Raw genomic sequence first — 13,256 nt, 5'->3', positions numbered from 1 at the left:
CCCCTTTCATGTATAGCCATCTGCTGTAACTTGGTTCGGTGGAAAATACATCAATGTCCACAAATACAAACAGGCCACTTTCTTTTTATTGTCGATAAAACCCTCTTCTGATGTACTATGTTGTGTTTCCAAACATTTAGAAAGATATTTATTTTCCTTGATTCTAGCCAGACTGTGTAAGTTTTTCTGTCTTTTTATTTCCACATGAATAGCTTTAATCATTTTTACAAGCAATCAGCGTTGGACTTTAAAAAAAATATCAGTAAGGGAATCGTAAATACATGTATTGATAAATGAAATGATTTCTATTTATATTTAATTATACGATGTATTGTTAACTACTGTTCGGGAGTTGTGAACTATACTGGAGGAAATAGGTCTGATGTTGTTACATTCCGTGGCAATTAATTATTTGCTGATTGCTAGACATTCCATTTGTGTTGTAGCTCGTTCCCTTCCATCTGTGCTGGACTGTGATAGAAATATTCTTCTAGTTTTTGCCACTTTGGTATGCATGGCTGCTTCCGAAAGAACAACTTTGTACAGAAGGGAAAGATCCAATCAGTACAGTACAGATTTCCTCTTCCAAAGAAATTGCAATCTGTTCAGAAATGTTCTGAAAATATATAACACACTTTACATCTACAAGACCTTTTGTATGTGTTTATATACAGTAGAGAGAGAGAGAGAGAGAGAGAGAGAGAGAGAGAGAGAGAGAGAGAGAGAGAGAAAGAGTAGTTTATGTAGAGCCCTGCTGCCTAAATAGCACAGGGCGGCATGTAGTTGTGGGGATAGGAGCTAGGGTTCACAGAAAGGTCACCTATTAGTTAGATAGGAGGGTTCAAAAGTTCAGGCTAAGAAGTTTAAAAAAAAAACAAAAAAAAACAGCTATCTTATATAAGTTAGAAATTTCGGGGTGCGCGCGCCGTTTAGTGATTTGCCGCCTTTGTCTCGAGGCGTCTCAAGGACGTCTCGCGCTGTGCAAAAGGTGCGAATTTGCGCTATAAATAGAGGGACTGAGGGGGCAGTTTTCTTCATGCCACAAGGCGAACTGCTGGCTGTGCTACTGGCTGGTAATATCAGCTGTGCAGGAGAGCCGCGGGCGAAGATGGAAGCTCTTCAGGAAAAACTACCCCCCCCCCGTTTATTTTAAAAATATATATATATAAATAAATAATTGTTAATTTAAAAAAAAGAGAATGTTGTGTACTTTTATTGGGGTTAAAGTTGTCCCGCATGGGATGAACTGGTTTTTAAAGTTTACAATTATAATTGTGACAATTAAGTGTTAAAGACTTTATAGTTGTCGCCACGACATGTAAAGGAAATGTTAACTCTACCAATATAATATCATAATCCTAGATAGTGTTGAACTGTCTTTCGAAGTACCATTTTATTTTTGAAGGACATTTGAAGGTGAAATGCAGTGTGGGCATAAAAGGTGTAAAATACCTACATTGAAAGGTTTTTCAGCACACGTTTAAAACTATAAACTATAAGGCTATAAAATTTTAGTGAAGGAAATCTGAGTTTAACTAATCTGAGATTTCACAGTAAGAGTAGTCATGTTTAAGGGCAGACAATTAACCCACGGGACTCAGGAGACATCCACTTCTTGCATTGATATTAAAAAAGAAATAGAATGAGAATTAACTGCAAGAATATTCACTTTCTTGAGTTTAGGACTACATATAGTAAGGTTAATTTTTTTTCCTATGGGAGCAACATCTCTAATTTCTACCTACAGCTACATGTTTTATTATATAGAAATATGGATGGGATTTGAGTACATTTTAATGTAATTCTGTAAATTTGATACTTGACTAATTTGCTGTTATATATATATTCATATATATTCTGTAAAATTTAGTATGCATATGCTCAACTATACAGTATTCTTAGTTCTTTGTCTTTGTCCCAATAATTCACACTTATATCAGTAACTTGCACTTTTACTAGCTGGAGTTAGAACCCCTAAGTCATCATTTTAGTTATAGATTATGTGAAATCTCATTTAGTTTTTTTAAATATGTATATGATACATATTTGAGTATTTGATATTGTTAGCTTACGATCTAGATTTATGTTTTCTATTTTATAGCAAATATTTTCTTCTCAGTTGAGCATTTTCATTGATTTAAATTTCTGCCAACATCACATTGTAATGCACAGTACTGTGCAAATGTTTTAGGCAGGTGTACAAAATGCTGTAAAGTAAGAATGCTTTCAAATTGTGGCACCTTAATAGTTTATTTGGTAATTAAACAAAATACAAAGTCAGTGAACAGAAGAAAATTCTAAAACAAATCAATATTTGGTGCAAGAACCCTTTGCCTTCAAAATAGCATCAATTATTCAAGGTTCTTCTGTGGATTTAGGCAGCCTTGGTTGCTTCTCTCTCTTCATGTAATCACAGACAGACTTTGTGATGTTGATATCAGGGCTGTTATGCGAAGCCCAGGATAGCACCGGTGGTTGAACCCACGATGCAGAGACGGTAACGGACCCACAAGGTAGTAGGTGCAGGTAGATCAGTCCAAAGCAAACAAAACAGTTCAGGGCCAGAGGCAGGTAATCGAAGTCAGGATATGCTATGATGTATGACTTCTGACGTTAAACTTTCTTCAGCCATCTCACCTTCCACAGTTTCATTCCTCCTACACAGCTCTTTCTGTTGCAGTTAATCATTCCTGACTTTGTATAAGTATACCTATAAGAATTGATTCTGTTTTGAAGGCAAAGGGTGGTCCCACCAAATATTGATTTAATTTAGATTTTTCTTCTGTTCACTCACGTTGCACTCTGTTATAAACAAGTTATAAAAATATTAGTTAAAAAACTATTAACATGTCTATATTTGAATGCTTTTTTACTTCACAGCGTTTTTTTTACACGTGCCTGCTTTAATGTTTTTTTCTTTTGTGGTTCTCCTATGTCTAATGTCCTCCTGGAACCTACCTGCAATACAAAAAATAACTTCTTTGTACTGTTTCTGTAAAATATTTTATACTAAATATTTACTGACTGGCAAAATTGAAGATACAAAGCAAGGAATCCGTGCACACTCAGAACATTCTATTTAAAAGCTGCCCTATATATGTATACTGCTTACAACTACATCAAAGTGCTCCAGTTTGGGCAAATCTTGTCTACTTTTCCATGGAGCGGAATCAGTGTGACTGCACTGCCCTAAAACTCTCCTGCTTTGTTGTAATCACTGTCCTGAGCATATCGATTTTTGTGTTATTGCTGAATGATCCATTCACAATTAATTTAATCCAGAAGAAAATACAGCTAGAAATAAATAATTAAATATTTTCATTCCTGTCCTTGCATCTATGAATCCTTATTGAATGGACAAAACCCTTCAGACTCAATGCAGCGGTGCTAAACAAAAATACATTGTTACAAGACAGTGATCCAGCCTATATTGAAACATCAGCTAGGATTGGAAAATATATATGTAAATATTTGATTGTAGTTATTCGTATTTGTCTGTGTTTTAGGTAAAAAAAAATAAAAATCCAGGAGTCAAATGAAAGTGTTTAGTTTTGAGGGTGTTCATGTCACTCTTTGTGGTGTCTTCTGTAACCTGAAGGATATATAAATATGTAAACTCTGACCGTTGTGCATTGCAAATGGCCAACCCCAGTTAACATCTACTGCAGCGGGGCTGAGCTGGTCCTGCATAATGTAGTTAAATCATTGAGATGACATTCGACCAATCTTTCCTCATTGCTACATAAAATTAATCTTCTAATTACATTCACAGTATGTGAGAAAGATAAAAAAAAGCACCTGTTAAGTAACTGGACCTGACATCATGAAATATTGAATATAAATATGGAAGGGTTAACAAGCCTTCTAATGAATCGAGTTTATTCCTAGGAGATTAACACTTCATGGGCACATCCTCACCCGAGAATTTCACTTTATGTCTCTGATTAATGCTAAGGAATCAATCATAATCCATTGCCCAAAACCTACTACAATAATATTTTAACTGCTCTTTTATTTGGTAAAATATCTTTATTATATATATTGTATATTCCTCATGTTGCATTGTGACATCGATCTGTAGTTATTCTAAGCAGGCGTTTGCAGCATTGCATTTAGATTTTTAAAAATAACGATTTAACTACGTCTAAAGGATTTGACAGAAGGCCTGTCCGTTGAACTAAGTGCGAGATGACCTTTTGTATTCAAAGTGCCTCATACAAACACATCTGCATAACTTATTTAAATATAAATGAGGCCAGACCATGCCAAGATAATGCAATGGAGAAAATGTGCTGTCATGAGTAACAAATAGTTTCAGAAGTTCAACATTTGGCAACAAACACGATTTCAGCTCAATACGTTTCCTGAAATATAAAAATACTACAAATATCAGCTTTGCAATCAGAATTTTAATTATATATTAAATTTGGATAATATCTGTGTTAAAAAAACACAATATGCTAACACAGTGAGGGACATTTCCCTCTGATGATTTGCTTTCTTTTTCCATTTCGTGTAAAGCCCCATGGATGCATAATATATGAATGATTACCCTCCATCATAAGCCGAGAAGATAAAAATTCACTGGCACAGTTATAATGTATCCGATTCATATGCGTCATTAAACTAAGCTAGATAGTTTTATGATGACATAATGTAATTCTGAAATAGAATCCTGTATTTACAAAATTTATATACTCGGAGACTGTGCTTCTTTCTAATTATCCATCCATTTTATAGCTATCTTGATGTGGAGTTATACTTATAATCAAGTTTTATTTTTACAATTTTATGTTGTATATATAGTCATTTACAATTGAATGAATATATGAAAATTAATGTAATCAGGGAATAGATGTCAAATGTCCTATGTCCCAACCAAGTTCCCCCCCCCTCATTAAATTGGTAGCTTTAAATGTTCCTAAAAGTTGGTTCTAGTTGCCATATGTATCAATGCAAAAAAGGTGAACTATCAGGACAAAGTGCAATATTTAAAGCAATATTTTAAATATTTGAATCATCATAACAAGTGTTTCTATTTTTCATTTTTTTATTATTTTTTGTTAAATTTCCTATACAGTTACCTAGGTATACTTTTTATATTAATCTAAATAATATTTTCAGGGCAACTTGTTTTTTATGACATTGCATTTTAAATACATAGACATTATAAAGTTTGGTCTTCCCATTGCATCTATAACAGCTTCCTCTCTTATGGGAAGGCTTTCCACAAGATTTAGGAGTTTCTGTGGGAATTTTGTCCCATTCATCCAGTAGAGCATTTGTGAGGTCAGGCACTGGTGTTGGGTGAGAAGGCCAGGCTCACAATCTCCGTTCCAGTTCTGCAACCCCTGCGACCCATTGTTCCTCTATCCTGATACCGATTAAAAATAGTTTAGAAAGGGCCCTTCCGACATGGAATGCACCAACCCATATAGTGGTGCACAAAGCAAGGTTCATAAAGAGATGATTGGATGACTTTGGTGTGGAAGAACTTGATTGAACTGGTACGGAGATTGCAAACCAAGCCTTTTCATCCAACATCAATGCCTGACCTCACAAATGCTTTAATGGATACATGGGCAAATATTCCCACAGAAACTCTCCAAAATTTGTGGAAAGCCTTCTCAGAAAAGTGGAAGCTGTTATAGCTGCAAAGGGGTTATCAACTACACATTGATGTCTTTGTATTTAGAATGCAATGTCATAAATGTTCCTGTTGGTTTAATGGTCTTAAAAAATATTGGAATTTAATTTTGTTGGGGAAAAAAAGTCTAATTTAAATGTCTCATACAGTGTCTTTTTCATCTGTTGTTTAATGCATTATCCACGCAGACAATGCAAGTTACCAACACTAATTCACAATTTAATTATTGAACAGAAAAGGCATCAAAATATTGTGATGAGAATGGAAAATGGTTCCAACATCCTGAAAGCAATCGGACATGGTCCAACTATACGTTGTGTATTTCTTTTACAAATGAGAAACTGAAGGTAAGAGATATTGTTACGTTGTTATAGTATATTTACTGTAATCTTGTTTGGAATGTTTGAAGGTGCTAAACCGGTCTTGACTTTTGGACCGCTTCTTGATCACATGTATTACATTTATTCCAATATGTATGTTTAGTTCAGATAGAGGTTTGCAGACTGGAAGACGGGCAAGTGTACCCTTTTCTTCTGTGGTTTAGAGATTTTAAGCCACTGTCAGAGGCTTTTTTGTGTGACTTAATTTTTTTGTATAGCCATAGCTTATAATTTACTCTTGACTGGATCCTTCCCGGGCAGTTTCCTTGGGTGGAATGTTTCCAGCCTAACTTACATAAGTTATGGTGGGTAAAGGTGATGGAAAACCCTTCCACTTAAATTTAAGGGGTAGTAGAAGTATTAATAAACACTCATCTACAGACACCAGAAGGCTTGTTTTTCCCTCAGAAATGTCATGGTGCTGCCATAGCCACAAGGGATTCTGGGTAGGCACATGCAAATAAGGTTAACAATTATCACCTTTGCCTCTATATCCACTTTATGCATGGATCCCTTGAAAGTAATCGCCCGCTGTACAATACAGCCTTTAGACAAAACTCAGGTAAGAAATGCAATAGCCAGATCACCACTCAAAACAGAACAGCTGTTTTTTTGTTTTTTTTTTGGAGCCTGAGGTGCGTGCTCCTGGGTGCTGCAACCGTGCCAAAGGCAGCAGAAGCCAGACTACGATACTGAGTTCTCTCACGGGGGAACCCAGACAAATCCCCCCCCATGGGAGGGTCAGATCTTGAGTCTTACCCCGAAGGGTGAGACTCCTTGCTGTTCTTTGAAGAGAGGAAGGGGCCAGAAGGCTCCCAATCCTCCTCCAGCAAAGTCCAGGCTTCACTGCCTCCAAAACTACCGTGTCCACAACAACGGTATCAAAAATGTGTACCAAAACATAGCGAGGGCCTCGCCGTGAATTCAAAAAGCCATGAATCAGATAAAGGAGAAATTAATAGGCACTCGTGATAATGAGAAGTGATGTATAGAGAAAAATAACTTAGGGACAGACCCTTGCTGGCCTACCAGGTTCAAAAATAAATCATCATAACCCCAGGACCTGATGGTACAAGGGAGTGCTGGAAGGCCACCAGCAAGGTCATGTGCTCACCATGTACAACAGCATGCAATATTGCACACATTGACTCCAGCATTTCTGCCAGGGCAAATCAGCACCTCAGGCTCCAGTGCTTTCCCAGCTCTAAGGCCAAAGGATCAATGTATTCCCCCTTAAGAATAAAAAAGGGGCGTTATACTTGATCTTAGCCAAAAGGCTGAAGCACTTATACAGCTGCTTTGCCCATAATAGGACTTGTCAGCATGAGGTTGCAATACTAGCTTTAGTAGTTGAGGCTTGAGGTAGCCAAGAAATACCATTACATAAGTTATGGTGGGTAAAGGTGATGGAAAACCTTTCTACTTAAATTTAAGGGGTATGTAGAAGCATTATTAAACACTCCTCTACAGAGGCCAGACAAGCCAGAGGGCTTGTTGTTCCCTCAGAAATCTTATGGTGCGGCCACAACCACAAGGTATTCTGGGTAGGCACATGCAAATAAGGTTAACAATTATCACTTTATACATGAATCTCTTGAAAGTAATTGCCCGCTGTACAAGACAGCCTTGTTGTTGTGGCAGCACCATGAGATTTGAGATTGGGGAAATGTGAAACTTCATTCTCTAATGTTATATCAGTGGCCAGCGTATGATCATATTTTGTTATTCCTGGATTTTGGCGACACACAATAATTTCATCAATCTAAATCTCCAACTTAACTGGAAGGAAAATGAGGATATTGTTTGTTCCACATGTGTGGTCTCATAGATTATTTTATTGCCACCAAGCTCTTTCAGCTGCATGAGGGCTAAACAGGGTTACAGACAGATTTAAGCATGTCTTTTGGATTGACTGCCAAATAAAACATTTCAGTAGAAACTGATATATTCTTAATATGCCAATATTTTCATTCATTTAGCAAAATTGTTTGAATTCTTTTTTTATTTATTATATGAAAACATGTTCTTTAAGCACTTGCTATTTGGCATTAGTTATGTTTTAAAAAATGAATAATATTAAAACAAATCTATAAACTTATTTTAACCTGTTTATCTATTTGCATGAAATTTTACATTTATCGCATATTTACATAAAATGACATAAACATACCGGTACTTTACAAGAACGTACTAATTGCTTCAGCTTATATCATTACATAATTTGTTTATCCATAAATCAACCTATCTATTACCAGGGGCTAGCAAATAAGCTGACATAAAGGGAAAAAAAAGTTAAAATACAAGTGGTGAGGTCTTGTGGATTTGGGTGCTTTTGCTTGATGTTTGTAAGAGTTGCTACAGTAGGTCACGTTGACAAAAAATAAAAGCATCACTCAAATATGCAGAGGGTTGGGGATCATTTTCAATTTATACGTAATGGTTGCATTTGCATGTAGTTTCCTTCCAGCAGAGATGGTGTTGGGTATTTTTAGCATACCTTCTGTCCCAAGAAGGAAAAAATATATATCAATTAAATTCAATCTTCCCTAAAGCTTCCATGATTCTCTACTAAGGATAGCTGCATGGAGTGTATTACTTTTTTTGTCAAGTATATATGTCTATATGTTATACATATATTAATACAGTATTTAACTCTGACACACATCTCTTCTTCCATCATAAAAATTGTATGATGCATAAGCTTTAAAAATGGAAAAGGTCTCTTCATTAAACAGTCTTTTTATACCTGCTGAACGTACCTCCAGGATCACACTAAATTCTTATGAGCAAGAATATCTGGCATCTCTGGATAAAAGATAAAAGCAGCCCTAGAAAATATTTAAATGGTCAAAAAGCCATTTTAAGCAAAATGCCTGTAATCAAAAAGCAAATTTTATGAGAATGGAGAGAAAAAAGACAATTGGATACCCAGTTAAGAAATGTTTGTGGGGCAACCATCCTACCACTCTCATTCTAATCTGTTCAGAAATGCAGTACTTCGAAGTCATGGTGGCATTGCTGATCTGTATGTTATTTAGGACTTTAGAATTATGTGGGCTTCAGAAGGTTGATGACAGATTGACAACTTTGCTAGAATTTAATGACAAACTGTCAAGACATGCAGTTGAAGGACACTGGTGTCTTATCTGCAATGCAATTGGAGGTCTGTGTGATTGCCACCCTTTGTATCTTCTGAACATGACCGGGAAGTAAGGAGCTAAATTACACAACACTTAGTGACATCCAAAAGAAATTGTTATAGAAGACTGCAGACTCTGAATAGGGGTAGTGCCACACACAATAACCACTTTTCCCAAGAAGCTTAGTTTCATGGTACTAAGACAGGGTTCTAGATATAAGTTTCATGGTACTAAGACAGGGTTCTAGATACAAGCTATAGGTGTTTGTATCAGGATTCTATCGTTGGAATGTTTGGAATAGGAAAGAAGTTTCAAGATCAAGACCTTCATTAGGTTCCTTGAAAATACCATACTATCAGTATATAAGCTCTTACAATATATACTGTATATGTATGTGTATGTATATATGTATATATATATATATATAGATAGATATAGATATAGATATAGATATATATAGTAGAAGTATTATTAAACACTCATCTACAGACACCAGACAAGCCAGAAGGCTTGTGTTTTTCCCTCAGAAATCTCATGGTGCTGCCACAACCACAAGGGATTCTGGGCAGACGCATGCAAATTAACAATTATCACCTTTTATCAGCATGCGCCTACCCAGAATCCCTTGTGGTTGTGGCAGCACCATGAGATTTCTGAGGCAAAAACAAGCCTTCTGGCTTGTCTAGTGTTTGTAGATGAGTGTTTAATAATACTTCTACTACCCCTTAAACTTAAATGGAACGGTTTTCCCATCACCTTTACCCACCATAACTTATGTAATGGTATATATATATCTACAATTTGAATGTAATACAAAAAAATGCTGCAACGTTGCATGAAAAATACTTTTTAGAACGCTTATCAAATTATTTTAACCTGTTTAACTAGTGTATGGTGCAGAGAGCAGCCAGAAGTACCGATATGTTTATTAGTTCATGATCCTCTGCTTTTTATTATAAAGTGAAAATACAGATTGTCTCTAAGGTTATATTTATTATTCAAACTATCACAATAACAAACCAACAAACCCAGTAAAAAAATTTGTTCAAGGAACATAAAACTTCCAAAAACAAACAATTGCATTCGCAAGCTAAACATCTGACCGTAATTGTTAGTATTAGCGATATCCATTGAACTCCATAAATGTTAAGAGCCCTTTGTAGCATCAGCTGGGTGTTTATAAATATCAGATCATTCAGCCTGATCTACCAGAATTCCTGCTGCTAAGTCACATCTGGGCAAATTAACATAATAGCTAAGAGACATACAAATGCTTATGTATTTTTTTCCGCTCCATATACAATACCATCTCTGGTAAGTAAGATGTCCCCTTTGAAATGCTATTCACACAAAAAATACCCCAATAAGCTGTGTATACTAGCCTTAATCAACTAGGTGGGTTTTACAGCCCCTCTGCTGCAAAACTGCTTGATGGGCCACTTAATAGAGAGAGATCTCTGATTCTCACTTGGTTGCTTTATTCTTTCTACTGCCAAAATAATTGAGGATCCATTTTCAGACCCCACCTCTTGTTTTGTCTTTACAATGAGGAAATGTAAACATGTATGGAATAGGCATATGGCTATCCTGAATCTGAAGACGGATAAAGGTTTGAGTCGTTACAGACTTTCTAATATTGGGCGCTGGCAAAGTCTTCCTGTTCTTCCTTGGGGAAAAAAGCTTTTTAGGCTTACATCAACCCGCTCCAAGCAGCTCGGCCTTTGCAGGGAGTGGGGGACAAAATAAAACATAACTTGGCTCTTGGCCTGTGAGGGAAAAGAAAAAGAAGGGGGGAACAAGAAAGACAGGGGGTGGGGGAAAAAGATAGAGACAACCACTCTGAGCAACTTGGCCTGAGGGGAAAGGGGATTTTGGACAGGACAAGGTACACCTTGGAGACCAATGACTTTGGCACCAGGATTTAAGGTTCTGTAAAAACAACTCTATTGTAATGAAGGACAGCTGCTCTTCATTCGTTGATGCCAGACAAGCCCCCTGCTGGCAACCAATAGAGTCGCTCTTATGGACCATTAAATCCTGACGCGATCCTACGGCTTCCACACCTGCTATACCTCAGAAGACTTAAGATATGCTAGAGACAGTGACTTGTATGGGGTGAGGGACCAGGGAGATTATCTAGGGGATATTTACGAACATGTAGAAACGAAGATTATTCATGTTGTGCGTCTTCTTGTATGTTTATCCACCTCCATATTTGTAAGTTCATTATTCGTTTCATGTTCTCCCGAAGACGAATATATAAAAGTCTAGTTCTTATCTGCCGTCAAATTCTGTTTTCCTAGATATTATTTCTGACCCGTGTATTAGAGTATAAGATGGAACTATATGCGTCCCTTAATGACATTGTAACAATTAGCGGAGCTGAAATACCTACACTACCTGTTACACCATATTGCATATTTGTAAACAAAGGTGGAAGACTGAAAAACCCCCCAGTATCAATCTATTAATCTGAATATTGGTTAGGACTGATCTCTTCCCGTCTGTCTGATACATAAATGATTGTTTTAATGACTTTCAATTTGAAAGGACCCCAAATAAAAATGATCGTAGCTGATTATACATATACTGTATATATGGTGCTGTTCACACGTTGTCTTTTCTGTATATGCCAAATGAACAGTTACAATGATTATACCATGATTTTGCGTGTCAAGAACATTGAGAACATTGAGGGATTACAAATATTTCGGCATTAGGAAACTCTATTTAAATACATTCTTTCTGTTTATATTGTTAAGGATATTATGATTCAGCCTAAAGGACAGCACCGGTTTTTAATCATGAATTTAGAATATAGATTAGTTTGTAAATGCTTTTCACTCACTAGAGGGATAATTCGCCTTAGGAGTGTAGCTATACTTCTAAGAATGATTTTCTTTTTTTTAAGTCATCATCTTTTTCATCATCTCTTCTTTTCTTTTTCTCTTAGATGGCCTTGATACTTTACTACATGGCTATCGTAGGACATACCTTGTCAATTGTTTCCTTGTTGATTTCCCTTGGAATTTTCTTCTATTTCAAGTAAGTGTCGCCTGAATACATAATTCCAATGTTCATTTTATTTTCTGTTGCAATGTAGTGAGAAACAGAAGGTGTGGAAAGCTGATTTTGAAATAATTAGTGCTTGTTTATCACTAGTTAATGAAAGTCACATCTTCTGCTTTTTTTTTTGTTTTAATCAAATTTAATATAACATTTTCTATGCAAATTTGTACAGATTCCCCCCCCCAATTATGAATTTTATGATGTTCTGTGTTTTAATTAACCGTTGCTATGCAAGAGGGGTAAATGGTAATGAGCCTGGATTTCTGGGAATTAAAGGGTAATTTTATAGAATAAACAAATTGAATACCAAAAAACCCTAAGCTATATTTTATATATATATATATATATATAGTTGGTTTACATGCTTTACATGTGTGTAGCTAAAAATCAGCTCGATTATTTTTTTTTATTATTAAGTTCTTTTTTAAAGGGTAATTTTATAGAATAAACAAATTGAATACCAAAAAACCCTAAGCTATATTTTATATATATATATATATATATATATATATAGTTGGTTTACATGCTTTACATGTGTGTAGCTAAAAATCAGCTCGATTATTTTTTTTTTATTATTAAGTTCTTTTATAATTAATCCTTTTAGCCGTGGTTTGTAAATAGAATTTTTTTTTGTAGTAAATTGTCACAAATATGATCGATAAACATTGACACAGAGGGACACAGAGTAAATAGGGTGGAATTATTTTTTTAATAATTATTTTTGAAAAAGACAATACAGAAAGATTTTACAATAATAATGCTTGAAATTTGTCCTAAGAGTTGAACGAAGAAAGGATAAAGATTACCGGATTGTCATTTGGTAAACCTGTACTTGGCAGTGTGGGGTCTTTTTGTACATCAATGTCATAACAGAGCAAAAGATCCTGATGGACTACCTATAAGTACAGTCCTTACTCACGTGCATGCACGCTGGTAGTCTTACTCGTAATGCAGGGTCACGTAACCTGCACAGTGCATGGTGGAGGTGCGTGGGCCAATTGGCCATTAGTACAGTGGAGA

General features: G+C 35.8%; 1 protein-coding gene across 1 annotated transcript in view; it reads left to right on the top strand.

Moving 5' to 3' along the window:
* The window catches only part of CALCR (calcitonin receptor), a 93,554-nt gene that overhangs the window by 54,485 nt on the left and 25,813 nt on the right, over nucleotides 1-13,256 (top strand). Inside the window, exons 5-6 of the mRNA XM_053466426.1 lie at nucleotides 5,882-5,994; nucleotides 12,121-12,212. Of these exons, the coding sequence (XP_053322401.1) occupies nucleotides 5,882-5,994; nucleotides 12,121-12,212 (205 nt within the window). The remainder of the gene's footprint in view (nucleotides 1-5,881; nucleotides 5,995-12,120; nucleotides 12,213-13,256) is intronic.

The sequence above is a fragment of the Spea bombifrons genome, chromosome 5, assembly GCF_027358695.1.
Source record: "Spea bombifrons isolate aSpeBom1 chromosome 5, aSpeBom1.2.pri, whole genome shotgun sequence".
In the NCBI taxonomy this organism is placed as follows: Eukaryota; Metazoa; Chordata; class Amphibia; order Anura; family Pelobatidae; genus Spea; species Spea bombifrons.
Note: the sequence above shows the minus strand (reverse complement) of the source record. Positions and strands in the feature narration are given on the sequence as shown.